Source organism: Protopterus annectens, chromosome 16.part0 (genome assembly GCF_019279795.1).
Source record: "Protopterus annectens isolate FY-2018-M chromosome 16.part0, PAN1.0, whole genome shotgun sequence".
Taxonomy (NCBI): Eukaryota; Metazoa; Chordata; order Ceratodontiformes; family Protopteridae; genus Protopterus; species Protopterus annectens.
In genome coordinates, this window is record NC_056750.1 from 549,141,409 (window position 1) to 549,169,111 (window position 27,703).

Genomic DNA, 27,703 nt, shown 5'->3' on the forward strand with positions numbered 1-27,703 from the left:
CAACCTTCCCCTGACTGCCTCTGAAGGCGGACAGCCGGGCAGCCCCTCAGGGGTGCTGGAAGGGCTTGTCAGAGAAAGATTCTCTGCTGCACTGATTCTGCGGACCCCCTCTGCCCCGGGGGCGGCGTCTATTGTTGTTCCCTCCTCTGCCTCTGGAGGGAAACTCACCACGTGTGTCAGGCACAGCTCCCTGGGGTTTCTGGAACCACATCTTCCCACTCTTCTGACCCTTAGGGTATGGTCTAGAGGAAGTGGAAAAATGGACTCCAACGGCAGAGAGAGAGTCTTGCCTTCCTGCTCACACCTGGTAAGTGTATCTTTCACTTGAGGTCCAAACAGAGCTGAACCATCAAAAGGGGTGTTGATGAAAGACGCCTTGAAGGGATCAGCGAAGTTACATAACCGCATCTAGGCATGCCTTCTCAAAGCCACGCCTGTGCCTGCGGCTCTACTCGCCCCATCAGCCGCATATGAAATGAGCCACATGGAGGAGTTAACGATAGAATTAAGAGTCACCAGCTGGGAGTTTATCTTGTCTTGAGCCCCCGCAGCTGATGGATCTTGCAGGGTATCTCCTAGCTCCTTGAGGAGATCCCTCTGAAGATGGGTGAAGTGGCACAAATAATTCAGCGACCGCATGGAGAAGGTCACTGAGGAAAACATCCGCTTCCCATATCTATCCATTGTCCTAGACTCTTTATTAGGGGGATGGACAGGTACAGAAGTGTCAGCCAACTCCTTTTTTGTGGCAGCTGCTACCACCACGGCATCAACGGGGACATCCTATGTCAGAAACTGTTTATCTTGGGGGGCCGTGATAAACTTAGTGGGCCTGCGAGGGGTTGGTTCCAGTGTGTCCGGAGCTGACCACGCCTTCTGAGCCACCACTTCCATTAATGGATCGAAAGGCAGAGACACCCAGGAGGTGGAGGGGCGAGAACCAAACGCATCCAAGTATACCGACTCATCCTCAGAAGGGTTAAGGGCAGACTAGTTCCCCCTCTGCTTAAGGATCTCAAGGATGTCTGAGAAAGAGACATCTTCAGAGGGGGATCTTGGGGACCCTTCCGAATCCTCCAAGTCAGTATATGACATGACCGACTCTGGGGAGTCAACATGTTTCCTCTTACATTTCCTCTTTCGAGGGGGCTCCTCCGAAATCTCAGGGGAGGCCTCGGAAGAGGAAGATACACCCAGTGGGGTGACCTGGAGCATTTGATCCCCTCGCTTGGGGTCTAGAGGAGGGGCAGAGACTGAAGCAGGCACCCTGGGGGGAGGAGCTGAAGGGGTTGATCGAGGTGCAGACTCAGAAGTCAGCATGCTCCTCATGCCCTCAAAGGTGCCCCTGTCTGGCACAGAAGAGGGTCCCCTCTCCGAGGAGATGGGAATCCTCCCCGGTACCGAAAAGGGACTGCTCCAAGGCCGATGTAGGAGCCGAGCTTACCTGCGCCGAACCTCCGAGAGGGAGAACGGGGTCGGACAAGGGTCCGATACCACTCGCCCCCTCGGAGCCAACGAGGGAGTCTTGGCGCCCAGATCCCTCCAAGAACGGAACCATTGAAGAAATCGGAGCTGACGAAGGAGCCGAAAGGGGAAGCATCGGCGCCGACATTTCCAGGATCCGAGCCCCAACAAGCTCCGGCTCCGAACTGACAGGAGAAGTCAGTGGAGGAACTACTTCAGAAAAGGGAGCAGCCACAGCCTGATGAGGAGGGCTAGTTAACATTTTAGCCAGGGCCTGCGATTTGATGAGTCTACTAACCACTCTCTCCAAGTCATGATCGGACAGCCTCGAGGACCGAGAAGAGTGGGACCTATGGTTCCGTTCAGACTGTAGCAAAGGTGATCCCGGAGCCGAGCGAATCGACTCCAGGGATGGCGATCTAGATCACTTACGGCTCCCTGAAGGCTCTGACACCAAGGTCGGAGACGAGAGAGATTTTGATACTTCGGTCCCGGCCGGAACCAAAATTGAAGCAGACGCTCCACCTGGGAGCCGACGGCTTGGTGGGCTTAGGAGTTTTAGCTGGCTGAGACTTTGCCGGAGACCCCTCGGGTTTTAGTAAACCCTTGAGAATTAACTTGTTCCTACGCTCCTGCAGGATTCTCGGACTAAAGGCATGACATACCGAGCAACAGTCCTGCAGGTGTAGGGAACCCAAACAATAAACACAAGAAGTGTGACCGTCTGTCAGAGACATTTTCTGACAGCACGAGTCACACTTCTTGAACCCTGATACCTTGGTATTCTTTGACATGTTATAAATAAAAGGAATACCAATGGATAACATTTTTGACTAGTGCAAAAAAACACACACACTCACACACACACACTAGTCCCACACCTTCACACAAAAATTTTAGGTAACTATACTAACGAAAACTAAGAGACTATGATCTTAGACTACAAAGGCTAAACACTACTTCCTACTGAAAACAATATAAAAGGGAAGGGGATAGCCTCTAACTTAAACGGCCTACTTAGGGAGATGGGGAGGGGGGGACTCTCTAAGTAAAAACGAGTTTCCTAAGGGTCAGAAAACACAGGGAAACTAAGACTAGTCTACAGTACTACTCTGATTTAACAAAGATTCAAAAAATATAAACTAACAGTTTAACTACTAAAAATACAAAAGATCAATACGACCTAAGCCAGTGAAGCGCAACCTCGTAGCTGAAGCAGCAAACGAGATCTGGGGGTCTAGCGCCAGGCATTGTGGGATATAGGGAGGCCTCGAGCCAGTAAGTAGCTCTCAAGCTTTAGAAAATGGCCGAGTCGGAGCCGAGGGTCGGCTCCGAACCCAACCAGCAAGAATGAAGGCGAGACAGACAACTTAACATCAGTTATTACATGAAAGTTAAAATACAAAGCACATATACAATTTATATGATTGAGTAATTACGAGAGAGAAATAGTTTGCTTGCAGTTCAAACAGGGAAACATTTGACATACAGTCGATCAGTGGGTGTAGGTTAAAATACATAGGAAATATCTGTATGTTTGTATGATTGAGTAAATAACACAATCATTTGATACGCAGTACAAAAGTGTTTATTGTGAGTGAGTGAGGAAGATACTAATATTAATCTATGCTGAACATAACTATTTTAAGCAGTGAACAGGGTAAAGAGAAAATTAAAACCAAAGTAGAAGAGGGTAGTCAATATTCAGAAAAGAGAGGACATAGGTAAAATAAAGAAAAAGGGAGGACAGGAGTTACTGGAAGGAAGAGGGGAGGGGAAAAAGTACTAGTTAGTACTTTAACATGAGCAGATCCATGAGTTTAATACGTTTTCTTTTAAGTCTTTTTTGAAGCTATGAGTGTCGGGTAGAGTTCTAATGCTTTGCGGCAGCCGGTTCCAAGTTATGGCAACTAAGTAACTATGGCTTAGAGATTTCTATGAGTAACTGGCCAGAGCTGTGATGAGAGCGGTTGGGGGTATATAGGGATATGAGGGAGGAGATGGCAGAGCAGGAGGAAGGTTTGTTTAAGATGGCGTGAATAAGAAGAAGTTGGGGGACTATGAGGTGATGAGGAAATTCTAGCCAACTTAAAGTTTGTAAAGAAAGGCAGTGGTGAGAGTTGTAAGGTTGATTTGCAGCGAACCTGGCAATTTTGTTTCTCTATGTCATGGTTCAACAGCTACTTATCTGTCCCTCAGCAAGCAGTCCTATGGCAGGACCAAATGCCCCCTCTCCCCGTTACCAGTAACCACAGTAGTCCCTCAAGGATCCATCCTTGGCCCAGTGCTGTTCTCTCTATTTACTAATTAGATCACTTCATCCTCTCCCACTGCCTCAATACTACAATATGGAGATGACATCACCCTCATATGTGCTGCCCCTACCCTTAGAGAACTGCAAACCCTTACCCACAATAACTTCACCCTAACCAAAACTTTGTCTTAATCCCAAACAAAAACAAATTATTTTCTGCCCAGGCAGAGCGCCTCCCCCTAAATAATAACTTCACCATTAACTCCAAAGAAAACATCAAATCAGTCCAACCACACACAGTAAACTGCTAGGCGTAGAAACAGACAATAACCTGAGGTTCGACATGCACATAGCACAAACCATTAAAAAAGTGAATAAAAAACTTGGTCTCCTCTACAAGAACAAACAGTTTATGACAAAATGCACCAAAGAAACCATCGCAAGGACTCATCTTCTATCCACCCTCCTTTATGACTCTCCCATCTTGACCAATTTCCGCCAAACTGATCTAAATAAAATGGAATCTTGCTACAACAAGATTGCCAAGTTTGCCACTGAAGCCTCATATAGGTCCCACCACTGTTTATCCCTTAAGCAACTCAACTGGCTTGAGTTGCCTCATCTACTTCTACTCAATCAACTCTCTATAGCACACAAACACTACTATCTTCCTGAGATAACCCCAGCACTTCAGCACCTAATTCAGCCCCACATTCCCTCTACAGCCTTAAGATCTAGTAACCAGAACCTCACAACTGTCATCAAACATAAAAACGAAGCTGGTAAGTCCCTCTTTGCCAACACCATTGCCAAAACAAAGAACACACTACCAAGCCAAATAACTTCTACCACCTCCTTTAGTCAATTCAAAAAACTCCTGAAAACCCACTGTCTAAGTAACTGGCTATGCTCATGCCACTCACCAGGCTAATCCATACCAAGAGAATTTGTCAGGGTACAGCTATGTAGAAACAGTTTCTCCCCTGAAAGTTTCCAAACCCGTGTACATTTACCTTACAAAACTTATAACTGCAAAAGAACAAAAATAAAATCTACCTCTGATTGTCTACTCTAAGAAATGTTAATCACTAGCAGGATGTCCTGATGTGTGTATATATATATATATATATATATATATATATATATATATATATATATATATATATATATATATATATACACTATATGTATGTTTGTTAATCACTAGCATGTTGTCCTGATGTGTATATATGCCATATGTGTGTATGTTCTACTTCTTTTTACTCTCATGTAATGTATTATAATGTGGAGCTTTTCTCCCCGGGCCTCCGCTGAAAATAGATCTGTGTCCACTTGGACTTTCCTGCTAAACAAATGTAAAATAAATAAATAAGTTCAAGCTTGGACTTTAGAGAGGATTGCAAGTTGGTCATGTTTGATGAGGCATAGAGAAGGGTGGAAAGAAGATAAGCCTTAATCAACTGTACAGATTTTCGCAGAATGTCCAGATTTTTGCCTTATATTTTTGGTCCATTTTTCATAAAATTATGGCTTTCTGGCAAATTAGTGGCAAATCATTAAAGATTGAAGTTAGAAAATAATGATAGACATTTGAGACATTTGAGTTTTAGACCTCATACCCTTCAGAAAATTCATGCTAATGCAAAACTTGTTATTCTATCAACTTTATAAGTCTGTAAGAGCAATATTTCAAAATTGTCCCCATTTGTACCACTTTTTTATGACTTTGTGCAGATTTCTTACTCTAAGAGGTTGAGAGGCATGTTGGTGAGATATTTTATTATTTCTATATAGTAGTTCTAGCTTTTGGCAAGTCTTCCAAAAACTGTTTAAGATGTGCAGATTGAATTTTAGTTGATTGTCTATTATCACACTCAGTAGTTTGGTGCGAGTTTCGACACTTATGGTGGTGGTGTTGAGAGATGTGATGGTAAAGGAAGGTTTTGGATGAGAAAGGGATTTTGGTAGAAATAGGAGAAGTTTAGTTTTTTGGGATTCAGTACAAGTTGACTGTTAGCCAATTTTCGACAGAGTTGAAGGAGTTTTGTGTTAACGAGTGGAGGTCAGAGAGAATGTCAGAGGTGGAAATGATAGTGGAGTCATCAGCATATTACATAAAAGAGGAGTTAAGAGCATGAAGTATGGAGACTGTTAATAAAGATGTTAAATAGTACTGGTCCTAGTATGGAACCTTGGGGTACTCCTGTGTTAACCGGGAGAAAGGATGCGGAGGAGGAGGAGAGCCATTTGACAGACTGCTGTCTGTTGGTAAGGTAGGAAAAAAAACATTTCAGGGTAGAGTTAAGAGATGTTAAGGTCAGACAGTTTAGTGATGTGCTTGGGGAGGGAGACAATGTCAAAGGCTTTGGAGAGGTCAAGAAATGGTCAGGAAACTATTTTTTTATTGTCTTTGGCTTGTGTGATAGTTTGGGTGAAGGAAATTAGAGCAGTAGTTGTGCTGTGATTAGGAAAAAAAAAGAAGTTATGTACTTACCATAACATCCCATGTTAGTAGCCCATCTCACCCTTCATTCTTTACATATGGGATCGGAGCCGATCCTGGGCTCCAACTCGGCCTATTTACAAGCTGGAAAACTTCTGGTTGCCTCGTGGCTAGGTGGGTATCCCATGGTGCACCAGTCAATCCCCAGATCTTGTTTGCTGCTGACTAGAAGAAATAACAACAGCCTACAGAAGAAGCCAATATTAAAAGGTCTCCATAAATAATGAAATTAGTATTTTTCTGTCTCCAGGTACTTCCAGGATGGGGCCAGGAGAGCAGGTTCGAAAGAATGAAGGGTGAGATGGACTACTAACATGGATCATTATGGTAAGTACATAACTTCTTTATGTTCAGCAGTCCTATCTCACCTTCATTCTTTACATATGGGACAGTGTCCCTAGCACCTTATTCTTGGGTGGCTCAAGGAAAAATACTCCTGATTACTGTGGAATCAAAATATGCTCTACCCCTGGAGGTTAAATCCAATTTGTAATGAGTAATAAAAGTGTGAGGGGTAGCCCACGTAGCAGCTGCACAAATATTGTCAAGTAGAACTCTGGCTTGAAAGGCTGCAGAGGTAGACTGAGATCTGGTAGAATGAGCCTTGATTTTAAAGGATAAAGGTTTATCCTCAGAACTGTAAACATAAGCTATAAATCCAGTTAGAGAGAGTCACTTTGGACACTGTTAAGCCTAACCTGGATTCGGAAAAGGAAATGAATAATTGATCCGATTTTTTTAATGTCTTTAGTCCGGTGCAAATAAAAAGTAATTGTCTACGGACATCCAGCTGGTGAAACCTGTACTCAGCTGCACTGGAGTCATTCGGAAAGAAAACCAGAAGTTCTATGGACTGATTCAAAGTGGCATGGGAAGAGACCTTGGGGACAAAGGAAGGGTTAGTACGAAGGGACACCCTCTGTCTTTATGAAAAATCAGAAAAGGCGGTTTAACAGACAAAACTTGCAGTTCTGACACCCATCTGTCAGACGTGATAGCCACCAAAAACAAATTGTCTATGGACATCCAGTTGATGAAACCTGTACTCAGCTGCATTGGAGTGACTCGGAAAGAAAACCAGAAGTACTATGGTCAATTCATTGTGGCCCATTATTAGCAGGGATGACAAGATAGGACATTTATTTCCCAACAAAGTAACTTTTTCGTATGGCAGGTTTCAGAATTTAAAGGAACTATTAAGATTCAAACTTTATAAGAAACAATGGAATGCTGGGACATTCCCCTGTGGAAAGTGCAAGGTCTGCACTAGATGCAGAAATTTGGATAACACAGAGATCAATGGGGTTAGTTTTAGTGCTATAGAACATTTTGATTGCAATTCTTTGGGTGTTGTTTACATACTGGGATGCAATTGTGCACCAAAAAAAATGGTACACTGGTCAGACTAGGAGAAGAGTGAAATCAAGAATTCTTGAACACATTGGTGACATAAGGAGGGGTAGATTAGAAAGTCCAGTGGCCAGGCATTTTCATGAAGTACATGGGGGAATAGATAATGGTTTGACTTTTAGTATTTTGGGCAGACCCTGGGGGTTAGATTCCAATAGTATTAATTTTACTAGGGGTCTGTTGAACTTGGGAGTCTAAATGTATTATTAAGTTTAATACTTTATATCCCTTTGGTTTGAATTTAGAAATTTAGAGACTTATTAATTAAAGTATGAATTTGTCATATTTGTAGGTATGTTAGGGGTATTTTGTATTAAGTATTCTTAATAATTATAATATTTAATAAAATAATACATAAATTATTTTGCATTTGAAATAAAATGTTATAAAATGTTAGGCAATGTATGACGATTAGGTTCCTTTAAATGTTTGTATATATATTTTTCAAATGAATTTATATTGTTTAATTACTTAATTGCTTAATTGACTATGGCTGTTGGTTTATAAGCGTTGGATTTGTTCATGGTAGATATTCCTTATGAAGGCGAAAGCCGAGGTACCAGAATCTATTAAAGTATAACAAGTTATCTACCGCATTTGGGCTGCTTATTTCCAGACACCTAGTGTTTTTGGTGTATTTTTTGGGGGTTTTCGTATTTTGAATATTTAGTACTATGGACTGATTCAAAGTGGCATGGGAAGAGACCTTAGGGACAAAGGAAGTGTTAGTAGGAAAGGACACCCTGTCTTTATGAAAAATCAGATAAGGCGGTTTAACAGACAAAGCTTGCAATTCTGACACCCGTCTGGCAGATGTGATAGCCACCAAAAACGTCTTCCACAACAAAACCTTCAAAGAGCATGAATGAGAAGGTTCAAAGGGCGGAGATGTTAATTTTGATAACACAAAGTTTAAATCCCATGAGGCCACAAGCTCTTGAACAGGAGATCTTAGCAAAGTGGCACCTTTGAGGAAGGTTTTGCACAATTTATGAGACATCAAGTTAGAATTTGGAAAACCCAAATGAAAATATGAAATCACTGCCAACTGGACTCTGATAGTGGCAGCCGCAGATCCTTGGTGAAACAGTTCAGAAAGAAATTCCAAAACCACTGGAATGGAGACAGTGAAGGGGTCAACATCCATTTTCTCTGCCCAAAGAGAGAACCTTTTCCATTTCCTGGAATATAGTTTCCTAGTGTAAGGTTTATGAGAAGACGTAAGGATATGAGTCACGGAAGGCGAGAAGCCTGACTAGGGATGGAACTGGAGCAGCCACGCTGTCAAAATGAGGGTGTGTAAAGACGGGTGAAGCGAACCTGACATGTGAGTCAACAGGTCTGGAACTGGGTCCAGAATCCAAGGATCGTCCAGGAGAAGAAGCCCGAGGAAGGGGAACCAAACTTGATGAGGCCAGTAGGGAGCAATGAGGACCAGTTTGCTTCCCAGCCGTTTCACTTTCTGAATCACCTTGGGAATGAGAGGAAAGGGAGGAAAAGCATACAGGAGACCCCGGGGCCAATCGTGAACAAGTGCGTCTCTGGGTAACTCCCCTGGAGGGGGATGAGAGAAAAGAAGCTGCTGCATTTGCCATTGATTAGGCTGGCAGAGAGATCATAGCAAGGCTGACCTCACCTGCGTAAAATCTGTTCCGCTGTTTCCTGTTTCAGAGACCACTCGTGAGGCATCAGGATCGCCCGGCTGAGCTTGACGGCTATCACTTTGGTCATCCCTGGAATGTGCATTGCCACCAGAAAGCGCTGGGAAGATATTGCCCATTCCCAAACTTGCATGGCCTCTCAACAAAGTGGGTAAGATCTGGTTCTGCCCTGTTTGTTGATATACCATACTACCAACATTTTGTCTGACTGTATTGCAATAGTCCCCAGAGGAAGAAGGTTGGTTAGTGTTTGCAATGCCAGGAGCACCGCCCTCATCTCTAGAACATTGATATGCAGGTGGGCATCGTGGTCTTGCCATGTGCCTTGGACAGTCCTGCCTAGATAATGCCCCCCCCCACCCTATCTGTGAGGCATCCATGGTCGCAGTGGCAACAGGTTAGCAAGGAACAATTGAAGCACCCGTGGTCAGTTGATTGGGTAATCTCCACCAAAGGAGGTCCTTCTTGCAAGATTCTGTCAGTAGAATGTGATGGGATAATGGAAGGTGCTGAAAGGACCATTGGGATGACAGGAGCCACTGAAGAATTCTCATGTGTAACCTGGCTAGTGGCACTAATAGTATGGTGGATGCCATGGTCCCAAGGAGCTGCAGAACAATCTTGGCTTTGACCCTTCGCAAGGGGAGGAGATGCTGAATTTGAAGAACCAGGTTTTGTGCCCTTTCGGCAGGAAGATGAACCACCATGTTTACTGTGTCTATCTCTGCGCCTATAAAAATCACAGATTGAGAGGGCAATAAGACAGATTTTTCCCAATTTATAGAGATTCCCAGTTGGGCACAAAGCTGAATAGTATTGTCCCTGCTCTGAAGGAGTAGATGCCTGGTGGGGGCAGTCAGGAGCCAGTCGTCCAAATATAGAAACACCTAGAATCCTCGACACCTCAGGTGAGCTGTCACTACTGCCATACATTTGGTGAACACCCTGGGGATTGTGGTGAGACCAAAGGGCAGAGCACGGAACTGGAGGTGACTGGCTCCCAGCCGGAAGTGTAGATAACTCCTTGATGCCCTGTCCATTTTTATGTGGTAGTAAGCATCTTGGAAAGCTATTGAGCACACCCAATTGTCTTTCCCTAACAACGGGAGTACAGACTGCAGTGTTACCATCCGGAACTTGTCCTTCTTTACTGATTCATTCAATCTGCTAAGGTCCAGAATGGGCCTCCAGTCCCCTGTACGTTTTGGCATTAAAAAGAATCTGGAGTAAGTTCCGGATCCAATTTGGTATGCTCTGACGGTCTGGATGACTCTTTTTGACAGCAACTTGTTGACCTCCACAGTTGCCTGATCCCTGTGACTGGGTGGATCATCTGGGATCTTTTTGGGAACAAAGGGTGGAAGAGAAAAGGGTATGACATAACCTCTGCTAATAATTCTTTGTACCCACTTGTCTTGAGTGATACTTAGCCAGGCTTCTGGATACAAAGAAAAGCGACCCCAGACTGGCCCCAGGAAAAGCACAGTTGGGCCCCACATTAGGAGTGCTGGTAAGACCGGCCCTGAAAGGAATCGCGACCTCCCTGGTTTTGCGGACCGCCCCTGCCTCTAGGGTAATGTCTACCATTTCCTCCTCCTCTGCCTCTGAAGGAGGAGTCAACCTGTGCCTCCTGGAAAAACTTCTGGGACTTCTTGAACCACATTTTACCACCTCTCTCACCTTTAGGGTATGGTCTAGAGGGAACAGTAAAACGTACTCCCATTGCAGAGAGTGTTTTTCCTTCTTGCTTGCACCGGGTGAGAGTGTCCTTTACCTTGGATCCAAACAATGAGGAACCGTCAAAGGGGGCGTTGGTAAAGGTAGACTTAAGTGGTTCCGCAAAGTTACACAAACGCATCCAGGAATGACGCCTCAGGGAAATTCCTGAACCCGCTGCTCTACTCGCTCCATCGGGCGCATATGAAGTAAGATGCATGGAGGAGTTAACGATAGAGGTCAAGGTGGACAACTGGGCAGAAACCTTGTCAGGGACTCCCTCAGTACATGTACCTTGTAGAGAATCTCCTAACTCTTTAAGGAGATCTCTGTGGAGCCTAGTAAAGTGAGTAAGGTAATTCAGCAATCTAAGGGTAAATGCCACTGAAGAAAATATATGCTTTCCATATCTGTTCATCGTTCGAGACTCCTTATTCGGCGGATGAACAGAAGAAGTCTCAGCTAACTCTTTCTTAGTGTACGCCACCACCACCATGGCATCTACAGGCACACCTTTGGATAAAAAGTCTTTTCCTGGAGGGGAAGAAAGGAACTTGTTCATTCTCCTGAGGACTGGCTCCATGGCATCAGGAGTATCCCACACCTTTCGACTAACTAAATCCATTAGTTCGTCAAAGGGTGGAGACACCAAAGAGACAGAAGGTTGAGACCCGTAAGCCTTCAGGTACACCAACTCCTCATCAGAGGGGGTGACAGTGGGCCAACCGCACCTCTGTTTAAGGATCTCCAGAATGTCTATGAAAGAGACATCATCAGAGGACAACTTGGGGGACCCTTCCGACTCCTCGAGGTCAGTGTCAGATGCCAAAGACTCATCCTGGGAGTTGACATGCTTCCTCTTACAAGTCCTCTTCCTTGGGGGCTCCTCAGAAGGACATTTCGGGGAGGTCTCGGAAGAGTGGGGGCCACCAGCCGATGGCTCCTAAGGCTGGGGGTCTCTGCTGCCGCTGGAGGGAGTAGGAGCTGAGACAGAAGTGGGTGCTATGGGGGGGAAAGAGTGCCAGTACCTCTGGTAGGAGCTGACAGTCTGGACGGCACACTCCTCATCACCTCAAAAGCCAACATCTCTGGCTCTGAGGAGACCGAGGATGCTGTCAGCGCCAGAGCCATCGGCTCCGAGACAGACGCAGGGTCCAAACTCACCCTTGCCAACGTGCCAAGAGGAAGACTCGGAACAGAATTAGTCCGGTTCCAAGCATCCCTATCGGGGCTGACTGGAGAGCTTCGGCCCCTGGACACTACGGAAGGCACCAAAAGTGTCTGAGCAAAACTCGACTCCAAAACAGCCACAATGGGAGCTGGAGGGTTCCACCGGTGGTACCAAACACTCCGGCTCCGAAAGACCAGCATGGCTCAGAGGAGGAATGGATAAAGAGCACTGAACGGGCTCGACTGGCTCCAGAGCTGACTGGGTCGGAGCCAACAACAATTTAGGTAAAGCAGATGACTTCAAAAGTCTCAGCACTACCCTCTCCACATCTTCTTCCGATAAACTCCTGGAAGACCTGGATGACATAGTAGGAGATCGAGCTCTCGAAGATACAGGAAACTTCACTAACAAGGAGACCGGTAGATGGTCGATAGACCAGCTCCGAGAAGCAGTCTCAATAGTCTCAGCAGTCGGCTCCGCAAAACTTGGAACCGACCCTGTAACAACAATGCAGCGCTCAGTCGGCTCCGAGGTCAGTGGAGCTGATGAGACAGTTTTTGCAACCTTAAGAGGTGGCACCGAGACACCAGCCGGTGCCAGGAAGGGCCTCTTGGAAGATTTTGACTTTCCTTTGGTAGATTTAGAGGATGATGAGGAACTAGACAAATCTTCCTCGAAGGAAGGTTTAAGAAGATCTTTTAGGATTAACTTGTTCTTCCTTTCCTGCAACATCCTAGGACTAAATGCATGGCAAAATCAACAGGTCTCCTGTAAATGGATGGCCCCTAAACAGCAAACATAGCTACCGTGACCATCCGTTATTGACATTTTTTGTTAGCATTTAAAACATTTCTTAAAGCCGGATGGCTTATGCTTCTTAATTTCTTTAGACATTCTGATTATCAATATAACACACACAGACAAGAAGAAAGAGGACTAGGTCCTCTAATTTAAACGGGCCCAGCGCTATAGAAAGGAAAGGATACCACGAGGACTAGGTCCTCTAATTTAAACGGGCCTAGCCCGGGCAAGGAAGAGATAGGGTCTTCTAACTGAAACAGACCCAACAGTTAGAAAGGTAAAAGATATCACACACTCAACTGAAACAGTAAGAACGAGAAAGACACAAATTTAAACTTTATGTCAAGCACAAACAGAACGTAGTTTTGTTAACAATATCAGCAAAAAATTATGCTAGTAACAGTTAATAATTATTTTAAATAGCAAGCAGAAAACCGCCAAACTCCATCAAACACATATATTACTAGTGCGCAAAAGGCGTCAAAACTAATTCCAATAGAAAAACCAGTACACGGGATACCAAGAAAGAAGTAAAGGCCAAAGGCCAAAAATTGCACCAAATGGCGCAAATAAAAGTTAACAACTTTAACAACTATGCTAACTGATTACTATAAACAGTAACAGATTTTGACTATATAATAATATACCATACTAAACAGCCAAGAAAACTTTGGTAAAAGTGGAAAAAAATGCAATCACTTAGCCAGAGCCAAAGAGAAGCACAACCAAACTCGTTGACGCTGTAAATGAGATCTCGGGATTGTACTGGTGCACCACGGGATACCTACCTAGCCACTTTTACTGGTACACCATGAGATACTTACCTAGCCACGAGCCAACTAGAAGTCTTCCAGCTTGTAAATAAGCAGAGTCAGAGCGGAGGATCGGCTCTGATCCCATATGTAAAGAATGAAGGTGAGATAGGACTACTGAACATGTCATGTTTTTTGGATGTGAGTAAGTTCTCTTGAAGAAGGTAGTCCAGGAGTTACTTGTGTATGCATTTTTCTAGTAGTTTGGAGGGTGGGAGGGTGGGGGAGAGAATGGCTATGGGATGAGATAGAGGTCAGTGGAATTTCCACCCTTGTGGATAGGAACAGTGTAGAATTTTTACAAGAGTAGATTCATGGACTGACAGATTAATTAGGAGGGAGACAAGGTAAGATACAGAATTAGTGGCAAGCTTTAGGAAGTGAGGTGGTAGGTTGTCAGCTGAGGGAGAGCTTAGTTTTAGTTTGCAGAGAAGAGATTTTATATAGGCAGTGGGAACAGGTTTGAGTGAGAAGTCTGAGTCGAGGAAAAGGGGGGTATAGGACAGGTTGGTGATGTTACTACTGTGAGTTATTTTGCTGATGGAGTCACTGAAATGAGAGTTAAGAATGGTAGTAGTTTCCTGAGGAGAGTTGACAGGAAAAGGGTTACATGAACTAGGGCTACCAGGATGTAGAGTCTTATTTACAGTGTTCCAAAAATTTTTGGGATTACTGTGATGGGTTGTTTGAGGCTTTTGATAAAAGGTTTTCTTGTCTGTCGTGACCTATTTTTTTGGTTAGGTTTTGGAGGAGTAACTGGGATTTAGATTTTAACCAATTGTTCCATGCATTATCTCTTTTGTGCATTAGTGAGAAAATGGATTTAGATAGCTATGGTGCAAAGTGAAATTTTATTCTGATTTTCGTAAGGGGAGCAAGGGAGTTAAGAATGTCAGTGAATATAGTGTTGAATTTTATTGTCACTTCATCAAGGGGTAGTTGTAGAAGGAAAGACTAGTTTACCGCAGAGAGTCTGTCATTAAACATTACGGCAATGTATTTGTCAGCTGTACAGTTCTGTAGTGAATATCTTTGAATACAAATAGGAGAGTGGTCAGTTAAAGAATTAGGTAGTGCAGAAGGGTTGTGGTACAGGCTGGGATTGGAGACCAGGATCTATTCTGTGATAGAGCTGGAGATGGCTGGTTTACTAAAGTGAGTTGGTGTTGTAATAAGTTGTGTAAAGCCATGTAGATTTATAGAAAAGTTAGAGGAATCTGAGGTGAGGGTATGCCAATTGATGTTGATGTCACCTAGTATTTTAGTTTCATTAGTTATGGAGTGGGTTAGCCAGGAGAAAATATTTTCCAGTATGGGAATATTACTGCCTGGGAGATATATGTAGCAACAACTGTACATTTTGTATGGTTATTGTGTTTGCAGTTGACTATTAAGAGTCCATCTGGGTGAAAGTTAGGGAGGGATGTGGTTAATGGGGATATGTTGAGTTGGTCAGAATAGGGCGGCCACGGTGGTGCAGTGGTTAGCATTGCCGCCTCACAGCAAGAGGTTCTCCAGTTCGATCCCTGGCTGGGGTGCCTTCTGTGCGGAGTCTGCATGTCCTCCCTGTGGTCGCGTGGGTTTCCTCCGGGTGCTCCGGTTTCCTCCCACATCCCAAAGACATGCTGCAGGTGGATTGGACACTCTAAATTGGCCCTAGGTGTGCGTGTGAGTGTGCCTTCTGTGGAAGGTTGGGCGCCGGGCTGGCAACTCGACACCGTAAAACTCCACTGCCATTCAATGTGCGGACAAGGTGATCCGCTGTGGCGACCCCTGACTGGGAAAAAGCCAAAAGAAGAAGAAGAAGAAGTTGAGTTGGTCAGAATAGATTATAGCTACCCCTCCACCTTTTTTGTGGGGCCTACTTAGGCGAAGATATACCCTAGTGGAATGATTTCATTGTTAGTGTTGTGTAGTTGTTTCTGTTAGTATTACTATGTCTGGGGAGTAATGGGCAAGCCATGTGTGGAATTCACTGAGTTTGTTGAGGATGCTATGTAAGTTCAGGGAGTATAGAGTTAAGCATTTAGAGGGGGAGTTAGGGTGTGGTATTAATGGAGGAGGGAACAGAGTGGGAGAAGAGGGACTAGACAGAGGGCCAGGGTTTGGGTGGATATCCCCTTATATGAGTAATTTATTGGTGAATTGTGTTGTAAAAAGAGTTTGAGAGTAGAAGGTTAGGATTTAGGTCTACTTTTTGGAGGATGGGTGCAGGACTAGTTTGATTCCAAGTATGAGAGGGTTTGTGTGATTGAATATAGAGGGTGCTATTTCAAAGGTTTGGGGAGTTTGTAAATCTTTGGGTAGATAAGTAAAGGTGGGGGATAGTTTCTGGGAGGTAATGTAGCATGACAGGAGGACAGGTGTGAGAGTAGTATAAGTAAGGTAGTGCAGGTGAGGATGAATATCATTCTGTAAGGTGGTGGACAGAGTAAGACAGGGGGTAGCTAGGGAAAGAGGAACTGGTCAAGGGAAGTAGATAAGTTACTAAGTAAAAGGTAGAGGTGAATTACGAAATATGGTCAGGTTTGATAATGGAGTTATGGTTATGTGACTTTTGGGGGGGGCAGAGATTAGATGAAATATGAACTAATGATGTTATGAGAGTTGGGAAAGAGACAGGATGTTTAGTAAGTGGGAGTGTGGGAGTAGAAATGTGGCACGCTGAAGGTAGGGAAAGGTGTGTAAAGTTTTAATTCATTGAGTGTAGTCTTCTGGTAGGGGAGTGGCAAGGTACAGGGTATAGAGATGTGATTGGTTAGAGTTAACAGGAGGAGGAAGTGGTGAGAAGAGGGAGGAGGGTACTGTGCTTAAGGTATAAATGTAGAGTATGTGCTGTAGGTGAGAATTGGGGGTAGGGTAGGGCAGCGGAGTAAGCCCAACATAGTGAGGGTGAACAGATCAGGTAGCACCACGAGGGCCAGTCCAAGCCACCTCAAAAATACAATCTGTAAAAGCAAGGAACCTCAGGTCGGTACCAGCATTTGTAATGGGAGTAGCAGAGGTTGACTAAGATATGTGCTTCAAGTTAGCTTGCTTCAATTAAGTAACTGATAGGAGAGTAAACTAATATGTTTTATAACCAATGTAAAGTCTGTTACAGTTTGATCAAATTGTCTAAATCACCATGGCAGCAGGCTTGACGCAAGTTATCAAGTCCAAAAAAACATGCACCAATGTGGATTAATACTAGCAGGAGAAGGGGGAGACTTGTCTCTTGCGACCTAGTCGGTGTGCACTCCACTTTTCTAAAAATCTGCAATTATTACAGTTGAAATTTCAAGCCCCAAAATAAAGAGTAGCTTAGTAGGGATCATGTACATTGTATGGAACACTACAGTGTTACATCAGTAGGGGGGACACTTCTCTTTCTGTAGGGAGGTAATTCAAAGCGGTAGACAGCCCTCTTGTTCACAAAGTATAGGAAAAGATTGTATGGAACCACAGTGCTAGATAAGTAAGGGGACACCTCTTTCGGTAGGGGAGTTATTCAAAGTGGTCAGGTAGCCCTCTCATTCACAGAGTATAGGAAAAGACTGTATAAAACCACAGTGTTAGATCAGTAGAGAGGACACTTCTCATTCTGTAGGGGACTTATTCAAAGTGGTTGGGCAGCCCTCTTGTTCACAGAGTATAAGAAAAGGTGAAAGTACACCAACCCCCTGACTTCTAAGGAGACGCTGCTAGTCTAAGAGTAGTATTTGTTTTCTTTTTTCTTTATTTTTGTCCTTCTCTTTCTCTCTCTCTTTTTCTTGAATGTTTAGAAGCCCGTTTTTCAGCTCCTCTGAGTTGCTGAAAGGAAGAGGCAAAAGCAGAGAGAGGTATGACCAAATCTCTTCCTGTGGCAGGGATAAGATCCTTAATAATCAGCTTATACTTCCAATCCAACAAATGCCCTTGACCTAAAGCAGCACAAATGTGACAGTCAAAATTTTAATGTTCTACACCCAGAGCATACCCAGAAGAAAAATAAAAAATGTAAAGGTTAGCCACAGGGGTGGCCTTCTGAATTTACCATTGTTGGTATACTTTATTGGATTTCTCACTTGGTCATACCTTGGGCATCTGATTCATCTCAGCAGAAATGGAGTATGGCCTAAGAAGGTTCACCAATACTTTACTGCATTTTGTCTGAGGCTGGAGCTGACATCACTGGAGGCTGTGCAGGTGCCCTCTGGGGAACAGTAATCATCCTTTCTATCACATTGAATGCTGACCCCAGATCTGCCAGCACCCCCAAAACTCTGCTTACCCCCCATGTAAGCAATGCTGAGGAGGGGAAACTCCAATACTAATGACATAGAGGGCTTCAAGGAGGATATCAGTGCTGACACATTGAAGGTCAAAGTCTCAGACAAACAAAAATGATACCAAATGGGCTGGTGTTGAATTAAGTGTCAAAGTCCTGGCATCGAGCAGCTGGTACCGAGATTCAGCTGATATCTAAAGCTTCAGCTTTAAGTGAATTGTATGCATGAGAAACCTTAAGGTAATGGCACCAGTAGGCACCAATAGGTGCCAGATGCACAAATGCACAGGTTCTGGTTGATGCCTCAGCTCTGAAACCACCACTGCCAAAAATGGACCTGGAGATGCAGTGTTAAAGACCTATCCAATCTGCTCTTGATATCAGCGGGATGGGATAACACCCAGTTCAATCTGTGACTAAAAGGCCCTCATCATGCAGTCTCAGTCTGCACTGGTAAAACTTTTTGAGAGACCTGACAGACCAGCAGGAAGAGGTTGACGGTTGCCTGGAGATAAATCGAGCCAATTTCTTCTCAGAAGACTCCCTACTGACAGAAGGCTTTGGAAACTTGTCTCTGATCAATACCAGCTCCAAAGTGATAGAGCTAATGGAGAAGACTCCCGTACTGTAATAGTAGATGGAGGTGGCTGCACTCTCAGTCATCCTGTAGTACAGGATGGGCAAGCATCATCAACTTTTTTTTCTGAAGCTAATGTCCTTTTCTGTTTGTCCTCCTCCTTGGGCTTCTCTCCAGACAGGTCTGGGGGAATAAGTCCTGTTATGATAACCTCATACCTATGATCAGCTAACGAACGATGTCCAAAGGCAGAGAAATGTTTTGGCCCCAGGCACATCACAGAGAATTTGTGGGTGTCCAGGGCAGAACTGTATAAGCCAAACAGAGTACACTTTTTAAAGCTCTTCTTGGGTTTTTAAATTACTCACACTACCAGACAAATATTAAAGGCAAAACATTAAACCAGAATCCACTTAACTGAAACATTTATTTGAAGTCACGCAAGTTAATGAAGTCGTTAACAAAGTGAAACATGAAGAAAGTTTTTTTAAAGATGAAGAACAGACACCAGGAGCATGAGAAATTGAATAAAGTAAATTTAGTCAGTGTAAGGCAAATGTTTTGTATTATAATAATAGTAATAATAATAATAATTACAACAGCAATATAAATGCGGGCGGCCATGGTGGTGCAGCGGTTAGCGTTGCCGCCTCACAGGAAGAGGTTCTCTGGTTTGATTCTCAGCTGGGGTGCCTTCTGTGCGGAGTCTGCATGTCCTCCCTGTGGTCGCGTGGGTTTCCTCCCACATCCCAAAGGCATGCAGTAGGTGGATTGGACACTCTAAATTGGCCCTAGGTGTGAGTGTGTGTGTGTATGTGCCTTCTGTGGAAGGTTGGGCGCCGGGCTGGCAACTTGACAATGTAAAACTCCACTGCCAATCATGAGCAGACAGATGATCCACTGTGGTGAGCCCTAACCAGGAAAAGCCAAAAGAAGAAGACAACAGTAATATAATACAAGTCAAAGGAACTCTAAATAAAAAAATCCTGTACGGGAGTAAGACTATAGAAAGAAGAAATGCATTAAATATAGCAGTTCACCATGGGCAGTGCAGATCTGTCTAAACACCGGAGATTGCAAACGAGACCTGAGGGGAATTAATATCCAATGAGATTATGTGAAGGAGAAATCTTAAAGGAGCTTGAGAGTATGGAGCACTAGCAGGACCTGATTAGATTAAATATGTGGCTCAGTACCCATAAGTCAGATCAGACAAGCCAGATAAAAAGGCTCAAATACAAAAGGAGGAAAATGGCACTGCTCTGTACATTAGTAAAGGTTTACTATAAAAAATACAGTTGTGTAAGATCTTATGGTACAGTAGATATTCCACTTCTCACTGATGCAGTCTTCTTCCCTCTTGGGATATCCTGCCAAGGATAGTCAAATGTCCTGCTAGCATACCAAAGCCTTTACACCTTCCAGGCACTACATGCCAGACATATGTCCTATAAGCAAAGTGTAAGGTACATACACAACATCAGAGTGCCTAATCTTCAGAACTGAAGTGTCTCAGTAAAACCAGAGCAACATCAGATGAAAGCAATAACACAGACATCCAAGAAGGGAAGAAGGAGAAAAGGATGCAATACTCCTTGGCCAGAAGGAAAGCAAAAGAAAGTAAGAGGGGGTAAGATGGAGGGACAGAATACTGCAACAGTGAGAAGTGGGATGTCTACTATTATGGTAACAGCTTACATAATTATATAATGTCCTTCCTTCCTTATCAATGTTGCAGTAAGCTTCACCCTTGGGAGAATACAAAGACTAATGGAAAATATGGGAAGAGGAAAACAGAAGAGCCCTCCAAAAAAATCATTAAAGATGTCCCTGACCCTCCCCCAGTCATAGAAATGACATCCCTTTTATAAAGTTTGTGAAAGTGTGAACAGAAGATAAAGTAGCAGTTTTCTCGGAGGCTAAATATAAAGGACACCTTTCAGAAATTGTTTGACTTCAAAAGAAAAAGACAGAGGTAGATTAAGAGGCAGACAATGGAAATTGCTGACAAATGAACTTTAACAGATAAGTATGCCAACCCAGAATTGGGCAACTCACACAAATAACAAAGTATCATAAGAAAAATCAGAGAAATACTGACCAGGTCATGCTTGAGACATTAAACAGAAAATCTCTTTCATTTAGACACACAGGATTTTCTAGTAGTTGGTTGTCTGGCCCCCTGAAAGGCCCAAAGCACGTAGTCAGAAAACTGGTGTCTAAAAGGAGCCAAAACTCTATCAACAAAAGTGTAAAGTCAAGGGTGGGTAAGTGAGGGTGAATGATATCCCTTGTTTTATGTTAGAAGACCCATCCTGTAGGTAACAAGTGATGATTACTCCTTGGCAGATAAACCTAGATGGGGAACCAGTGCTGTCTGGGTTAAAAGAGAGTCACCAGCAAGATTTTGGAGTTCTCCCACATGATCTGTACAGGAACTTTGTTAGTACAGGAAGAGGGAGATAGGCATATAGAAACAACCCGCTCCAGGAATAGACATACAGAAACACCCCCCTCCTAGAAAAAAAAAAACAAGCTGTCCACTTTCGAAGCCAGAAGTCTTGGCACTCAAACAAAACTGGGGAGTTGTCTGTTTATAGGGGAAGCAAAAATATCTACTTGAGGATTACCCCCCACCTGATACACAATGTCCAGAAACAACTCCCTGTGTAGCATCCATTTGTGAGGATTTGTCCTGGACCTGCTAAAAGAGTCATCCACAAGACTGTGCTCTGAAGGACTGTAGACTGCCTGAAGAACCAAGTGATAGCAGACTACAAAATCCCAAGCCATAAGAGCCAGCCTGCAAAGAAGGTAAGATTTCGTGCCACCTTACTTGCTGATGTAACACATGACTATGGCAATGTCTGTAAAAACCTGTAGAGGACCCAGAACCCAAAGGAAGTGAAAGGCCTGGAGAGCTAGAAGTAGAGCCCTCATCTCCTTGATGTTGATATGGTCTGCTAATTGTTTATGGGACCAAAGACCCAGGACTTTGAAGTTGCTAGAAGAGGCTCCCCAGTGCTGGTCGGAAGCATCCATGTTCAGAGCCTGAGTAGAGATGGATACTTGAAAAATAAGACCTGGATTCAGGGAAATCTAATGAATCCTCTAGCAGAGCTTGAGACAAGGCAAGAGAGGCACTAGATACTCCAAAAGATGGCAGGGCTGGAGCCAAACAGTCTTGAGATACCATTGAAATTTCCTCATGTGAAGTTTAGCAAAGGGAACCATGTAAATGGTGGATACGTTGCACCCCTGATCATGGAGAAATCACCTTGCAGGAAAGACTGAAAGATGTAGAAGGGACTGGAAATAAGCAGTCAAAGAGAGGACCTTCAGAGGCGGGAGGCCAGGCAACACTTGAATGATCTGAATCCTGCAACCCAGGAACACTTGATCCTGACAAGGAACTCTATACTGCATAGAAGCAGCACAGTAAAGTGTAGATCTTGAAGCAGAAGCTGCTGAAACTAGGCTTGAATCAAAAGTTCATCTAAGTAAGGAAATATCTGAATTGCCTGAAGTCTGCATTAGGCTACCATAGCAGCCATACATTTGGCAAAGACACTCATAGCTATAGAAATACCAAAAGGCAAAGTAGAGAACTGATAACGACAGAAAGAAACAGAGAAACATAACTTCCTGCAGGTAGGGTGAAAGGAATGTGGAGGTAAATATCCTTCAAATCCAAGGATACCACAAAAGCTTGAGGAAGCAACAGAGGGTTTCCTGCTGAGACGAGGTGCCTAACTAGATGCTTCCCTGTATCAACAGATCCTGAAGAACAAAAGTAAATGTGGGAACCGACAAGGAGGCTGAGGAAGGCCTGAGAATGGAGGAAGGGGCATCCAGATCATAAAATAACCATTTTGTATACTGGAAAGTACCCAAGCATCTGTGGTTATCTTTTGCCAAACAAGAAAAATAAAGGTTCAACCTGAGGAATTGAGAATCTGGCCAAGGAGTAGAAGTGGCTGAATGTTAAGCAGAAACAGAGTTGTCAGGGAAAGAAGGCTTTTGACCCTTAATAGCCTGCGAAGAACTGTCTGGAAAAAACTCTCCTAGAAACCTTTTATCTCCAGAAGGCTGTTTAGGCTGCCTACGAACAAAGGACGGCTTAGATGGATAATTTGTATGAAAGTTAGGAACAGGAGAGACAAAGACTTGTTTCAAATCCTGCATAACTTACCTTTATCCTGAACAATCTTAAACAATTCAGCAGCAGTGCTAAAGAGATTCTGGTTTTCTTGGAGGATTCTAATCATTTGGCTTTAATGTCGTCAAGAAGAGCCTGGAGGCACAACCGAGAATACCTCTTCATTACAGATTCAGACTCAGCTGCCCAGGAGGAGGCATCTGCAACACAATAACTGCATTTAATAGAATGACAAGCCACCTGAAAAGCAGAGCTCAAAAGAAAAATGGCAGAAGTCTTACCCATCAAAACAGGTGTATCAGCTAGAATATCCCAAGATGGGAAAGAGGAGCCAGGATACAACTAGTTATTTTGGTCTGGTAATTAATAGCACTGAAAGTTAATACAGCAGAGGTATACACTTTTTTAACGTACCTGTCCATAGCACTGTTGTCATTATCAGAAGGTAAAATCCTTGAAGATGACAGCAAGTTGGATGTTTTATAAGTGACTACAAAAATAACAGTGGGATCAGAGGAAGGACTTTTACATAAAAACTTTCAAGCTTCAGGAACTTTATAGAACCTGTCCAATTTCTTAGGGGCATAAGGCTGAAAAGCAGGGAACTGCGAAGCTACAGTGAAAGTATCCAAAATAGAGTTTACTATCATTTTAGCGATCGCATTTTGTGCGAATTATCATTTCTACGAACCGTATAAATGAAAACAAAAATACTGACAGACAAAAAAGTCGAACGTGGAAGTGGTGAATGTTCGAATTTGACACAATTTGAACATTAACCACACTTCCGCAATTGCTATTACTATGCAACAAACAGCAAAGAACAATTTTGCAAGGGGGCAAGCCCCCTGCTACTTATATATACAAACTCTGAGATCCCACTACGTGAGGGAAAGGGTTAATTTCCCGATCCCCACTATAGTGCGATCTGCACTAAAATGTAGACACTCACAACAGCGAATGCTGTAGTGCATTCGCTGTTGTGCATTTCTACATTTATGAATTCATTCTTTCGTTACTATCGAACGGGACAATTCAGACTCAAGTAAATCAAAGTCCGATCGCCCATTTGATAGTAAACCGCAAAATAGACATCCTGCACTGGTGGGCCTGCAGAAGACTGATAAGAATCTACTTGCAAGAGTTCATGCTAACATTTTTGAATGTCAGAAACCTGGGAACAGTCTCACCTAAAGTGTTCCATCATATGAACCTCCATATTTCCAAAGGACAATTCTCCCACAGCAGTCAAGAGAAAGTGAATCCTCTTCTTCACACCCCAGAGCAAGAGAAGACTGGATATGACAAAAGTAAGCCAATTACTCCTTACCAGAGCTTAATTCTTCGTTAGAGGAATCAGAGTCCCTAGAACATTTGGAAGGAGTGGAAAACCAGAGAACAGAAGCAGGAACAGATAATCCTTGGGGGCTTACGAGCCAGAGCATTTAAAAGCCTCAGAGTAAAATCCTGCCATTCTTTGTGGGTAGCACTGGCCAAATGCATAGTCTTCTGCTTCTTTTTCAAAGGAACATCAGCTTTAACAAATCTTGGAGGTTCAGACCCCTACCTAGATTCAATGAGGGCACCCAGGCACCTCTTACCTAACAAGTATTTGGGAAATCTTTGAAGGACCCTCTGAAATAATCATATGTGGTTCCCCCTCCACTTCTGCACCAGATGTAGGCACAGCCTCAGCAGATATGACGGAAGACAACTCCACACTGGCCTCCAATGGGTGAGCTGATGTTGGCATCGGACAGTCCTTGAGTTCTTTATCCAACCAGATGAAGACTTCTTGTGGAGGATGGGCAACAGCAGGGTCAATACATCCTTTTTTAAATTTCCTGAATCTTGGATGAACATCAGGGTGAGTGGATTTCCTGAGCCAAAAGCTTTAACCTCTGGTTCTCCAAATAAACAGAAAGAGATGACAGATGACTTCAGGGTGTCATGGAGACAAACAGTAGGCAAATCCTACACTGTATATGGTTGTGTGAAGCCCCCAAACAAAAAAAGACACATTTAATGTCTATCTTTAAGGAGAATCTACCTCCCACACCTATTTTCAATTCCTGGATGACATGTTAACTAAAGTAAATATTGTGGGAAGAAATAGCCAGGGAATTGTTATGGCTAGGCTTGTATAGGCCCTAGGGCCGATAGCCTAGTACCAGCCTATGAAAAACGAAAGGAAGGAAGAGACTCCAATGGGGTGCTTATCTTAGAAGGTTTGGTAGTTGAACAAACCTGGTGAAATGCTTGCAGACCAAATTAAAAGGTAGTGTCCAGACTAGTGGCATAGACAGGTGCGCGCACATCACATATGTACCTTACACCCTGCACATAGGACACAGGGTGCCTGGAAAGTATAAATGCTTCAGTATGCTGACTGGGCATTTGGCTATCCCTGACAGGATATCCAAACAGTGAAGAATACTGCAACAGTGATAAGGAGGGACATCTGTGGTATCATACTGAGATATATCTGTTGTACAAACTAAGCAGCTGAAAAACAAATCAAATGCCTGCTAGGCCAATTTGCATTTCTAATTACCTGCCACAGCAATATTATTGATAACCTACAAGAATGGTCTAAAAGCATGGTTTCACAACATCCAAGTGAGGCATGCTCCAAACTCTAGGAAAAGGATGATTCTATCTCAGTGTATGGTTCTTGGATAAAACATTAATTAACCAAACAAGCAAATGTTGCATGTATCCATACCATGTTTTAGTTTGACACTCACTTTTCCGAAGTCATCATAGCTTTCTATTCCTGTTAAGGGCACATTTAATGCAAGAATAGCAGGTTTTCTCACTGGTTACCCCCACCCTCTACTGCCGGACCAAAAGTAAAAGTATAACCCACAGATAAGTGCAGTGTAGACAGAAATAAAGTGTGATAAGGGAGCTAAACTGGTGATTCCAAGGAAAAATGAAAATTGCAATCCAAAATTGTGTTTTGATGACAAGAAGAATGAAAACAAGGTTGTTAAGGGAGCCATCTTTGACACAATGGTAGACTGCTGAGGTCATACATCAAATCCCCAGTGTGCACTGGCTTACTGAAAATGTCTCCAAAAATCCAACTAGAAAAATTAGTGAAGACTCATTTCTTTGAATGCCATCATGATGCCCACAATACATCTTCACAATGCCAGAGTGACTCAAAAGGATTTAATTTGTAGACTGACAACAAAACTTTCACAGTCTGAAAGCAATACAGGTAAAAATGTCTTACCTTAATAAACGTGTCAATCTCTGTTCTTCTGCGCTTAGCTAAAGCTTCTATTTCCACTTGACAGACAGAGCAGACATACATGTGGTTTACAGCAGGGCCCCCACCAAACCTGTACAAAATTGCAAAAAATAAGTTTATTGCGTTACAGATAGTTCTTTACAAATACCAGGATCATTAGACCTCAAATATTCTTAACTGACTGAATTTGAAATCAACATCACATTCATTTAAATTGAGGTAGCAAATTTTAATCAGAATTGCATGAAAGTTGTGGCTGCCTGTGAATCAATAAGGCTACAGGGTTATGATACTGGTGACCAAACTTCAGGAATGGACAATAAACATGTGAGGGTGGGGTGGGTGGGCAGTGAGCTTCAATACCTTAAGAAAACTCTTCTCCACCAGAACATGTGTAACAGTGTAAGAGAAAAGGAGTGCAGGTAAATTGATATTATCATACCTCATGCTCTGCTTACTCTGTGCTAAATAAACAGATGGCAAATAACTCTAACAAAGAGATGAAGTCAGTGGATCATTGACACCTTTATCTCTTTCTCACCATAAGAGGGTGACATCCAAAACTCAAACCAGACTTTTGTCTGCTTACTTCACCTTCCAGTTCTTCGGCATACTGAAGCTGTACAAACAGTAATAGCTTCAAGCTGGGTAATGTTATTCTAATTTACAGAACTTCTCCTGAAACAAGCTGTAGCTCAAACTAAGAAACATAATAGAGGCATGCAAACAGAATAATGTACTCAGGCACTGCCAATCCCCAATGAGTTTTGAAAGCACATTGTAACACACACACACTGGCAGTGTGTTTCAAGACAAGAAAGGTTAATATTGGCAGCCCATGATAGTGGGCTAAGTACACACTGGTTTACAAAGTCCATTGAACATATGGGAGAAACAGACAAATGTAGGTTTTGTAAAACCGAATTAGAAACAGTCACACACCTTGTTGCTGGTTGAGATGCACTAATGGCAGAGGGACTGTATACTGAAGGCATAATAATGTGGTGAGACTGTTACACAGGAGACTGTGCAAACACTATGGTATCGAAGTGGCTGAAAAACACGAAACATGAGCAACAAAGAATCACAGAAAATGATGAAGTTTATATCACATGGGATCACCCAATACCAACAGTTCAAAAGATAGATGCTACAAAACTGAATATAGTGGTCCAAGAAAAGACAAAAGTAGCATTGATCATTGAAATTGCCACGCCTAGTGACTACAGTGTCTTGCGTACATAGAGACACAAAGTCCTAAAATACCTTGATCTGCAGGCAGAAACAAGAGCCATGTGGAAGAAAGATACCCAGACAGTTCCAATAGTAGTATGAGCAACTGGTCTTATAAAAAAGAATTTACAATCATATTTAGATATGTTACCAATTCATGTAACACCATACGAATTGCAGAAGGAGTCAGTACTGGGCACATTGCTGGTGCTGAGAAGAGCACTTTTGGCTAACATAATAGAGTGAAACAATACTAATTTCATGAACTTTAATCGTACTTTGACTTAGGAATGGGGTCCATTCCCATCATGGTATTAAAAACAAAAAAAAAGGCAGAAGTCTCAACCAGTACTATGGTTCACATTCCCATGTGTTATGGAGGGGTCCCTATTATTACAATGAATGATCACATCATCAAGCAGCATTTCGGATGA

At 43.2% G+C, this 27,703-nt stretch overlaps 1 protein-coding gene across 5 annotated transcripts in view; it reads right to left on the reverse strand.

Annotated features, from left to right (window-relative positions):
• The window catches only part of USP20 (ubiquitin specific peptidase 20), a 5,014,215-nt gene that overhangs the window by 1,087,517 nt on the left and 3,898,995 nt on the right, over nt 1-27,703 (reverse strand). For all 5 annotated transcript variants that reach the window (XM_044058629.1, XM_044058630.1, XM_044058628.1 and 2 more), the window contains one exon: nt 26,019-26,127. In XM_044058629.1, the coding sequence (XP_043914564.1) occupies nt 26,019-26,127 (109 nt within the window). The remainder of the gene's footprint in view (nt 1-26,018; nt 26,128-27,703) is intronic.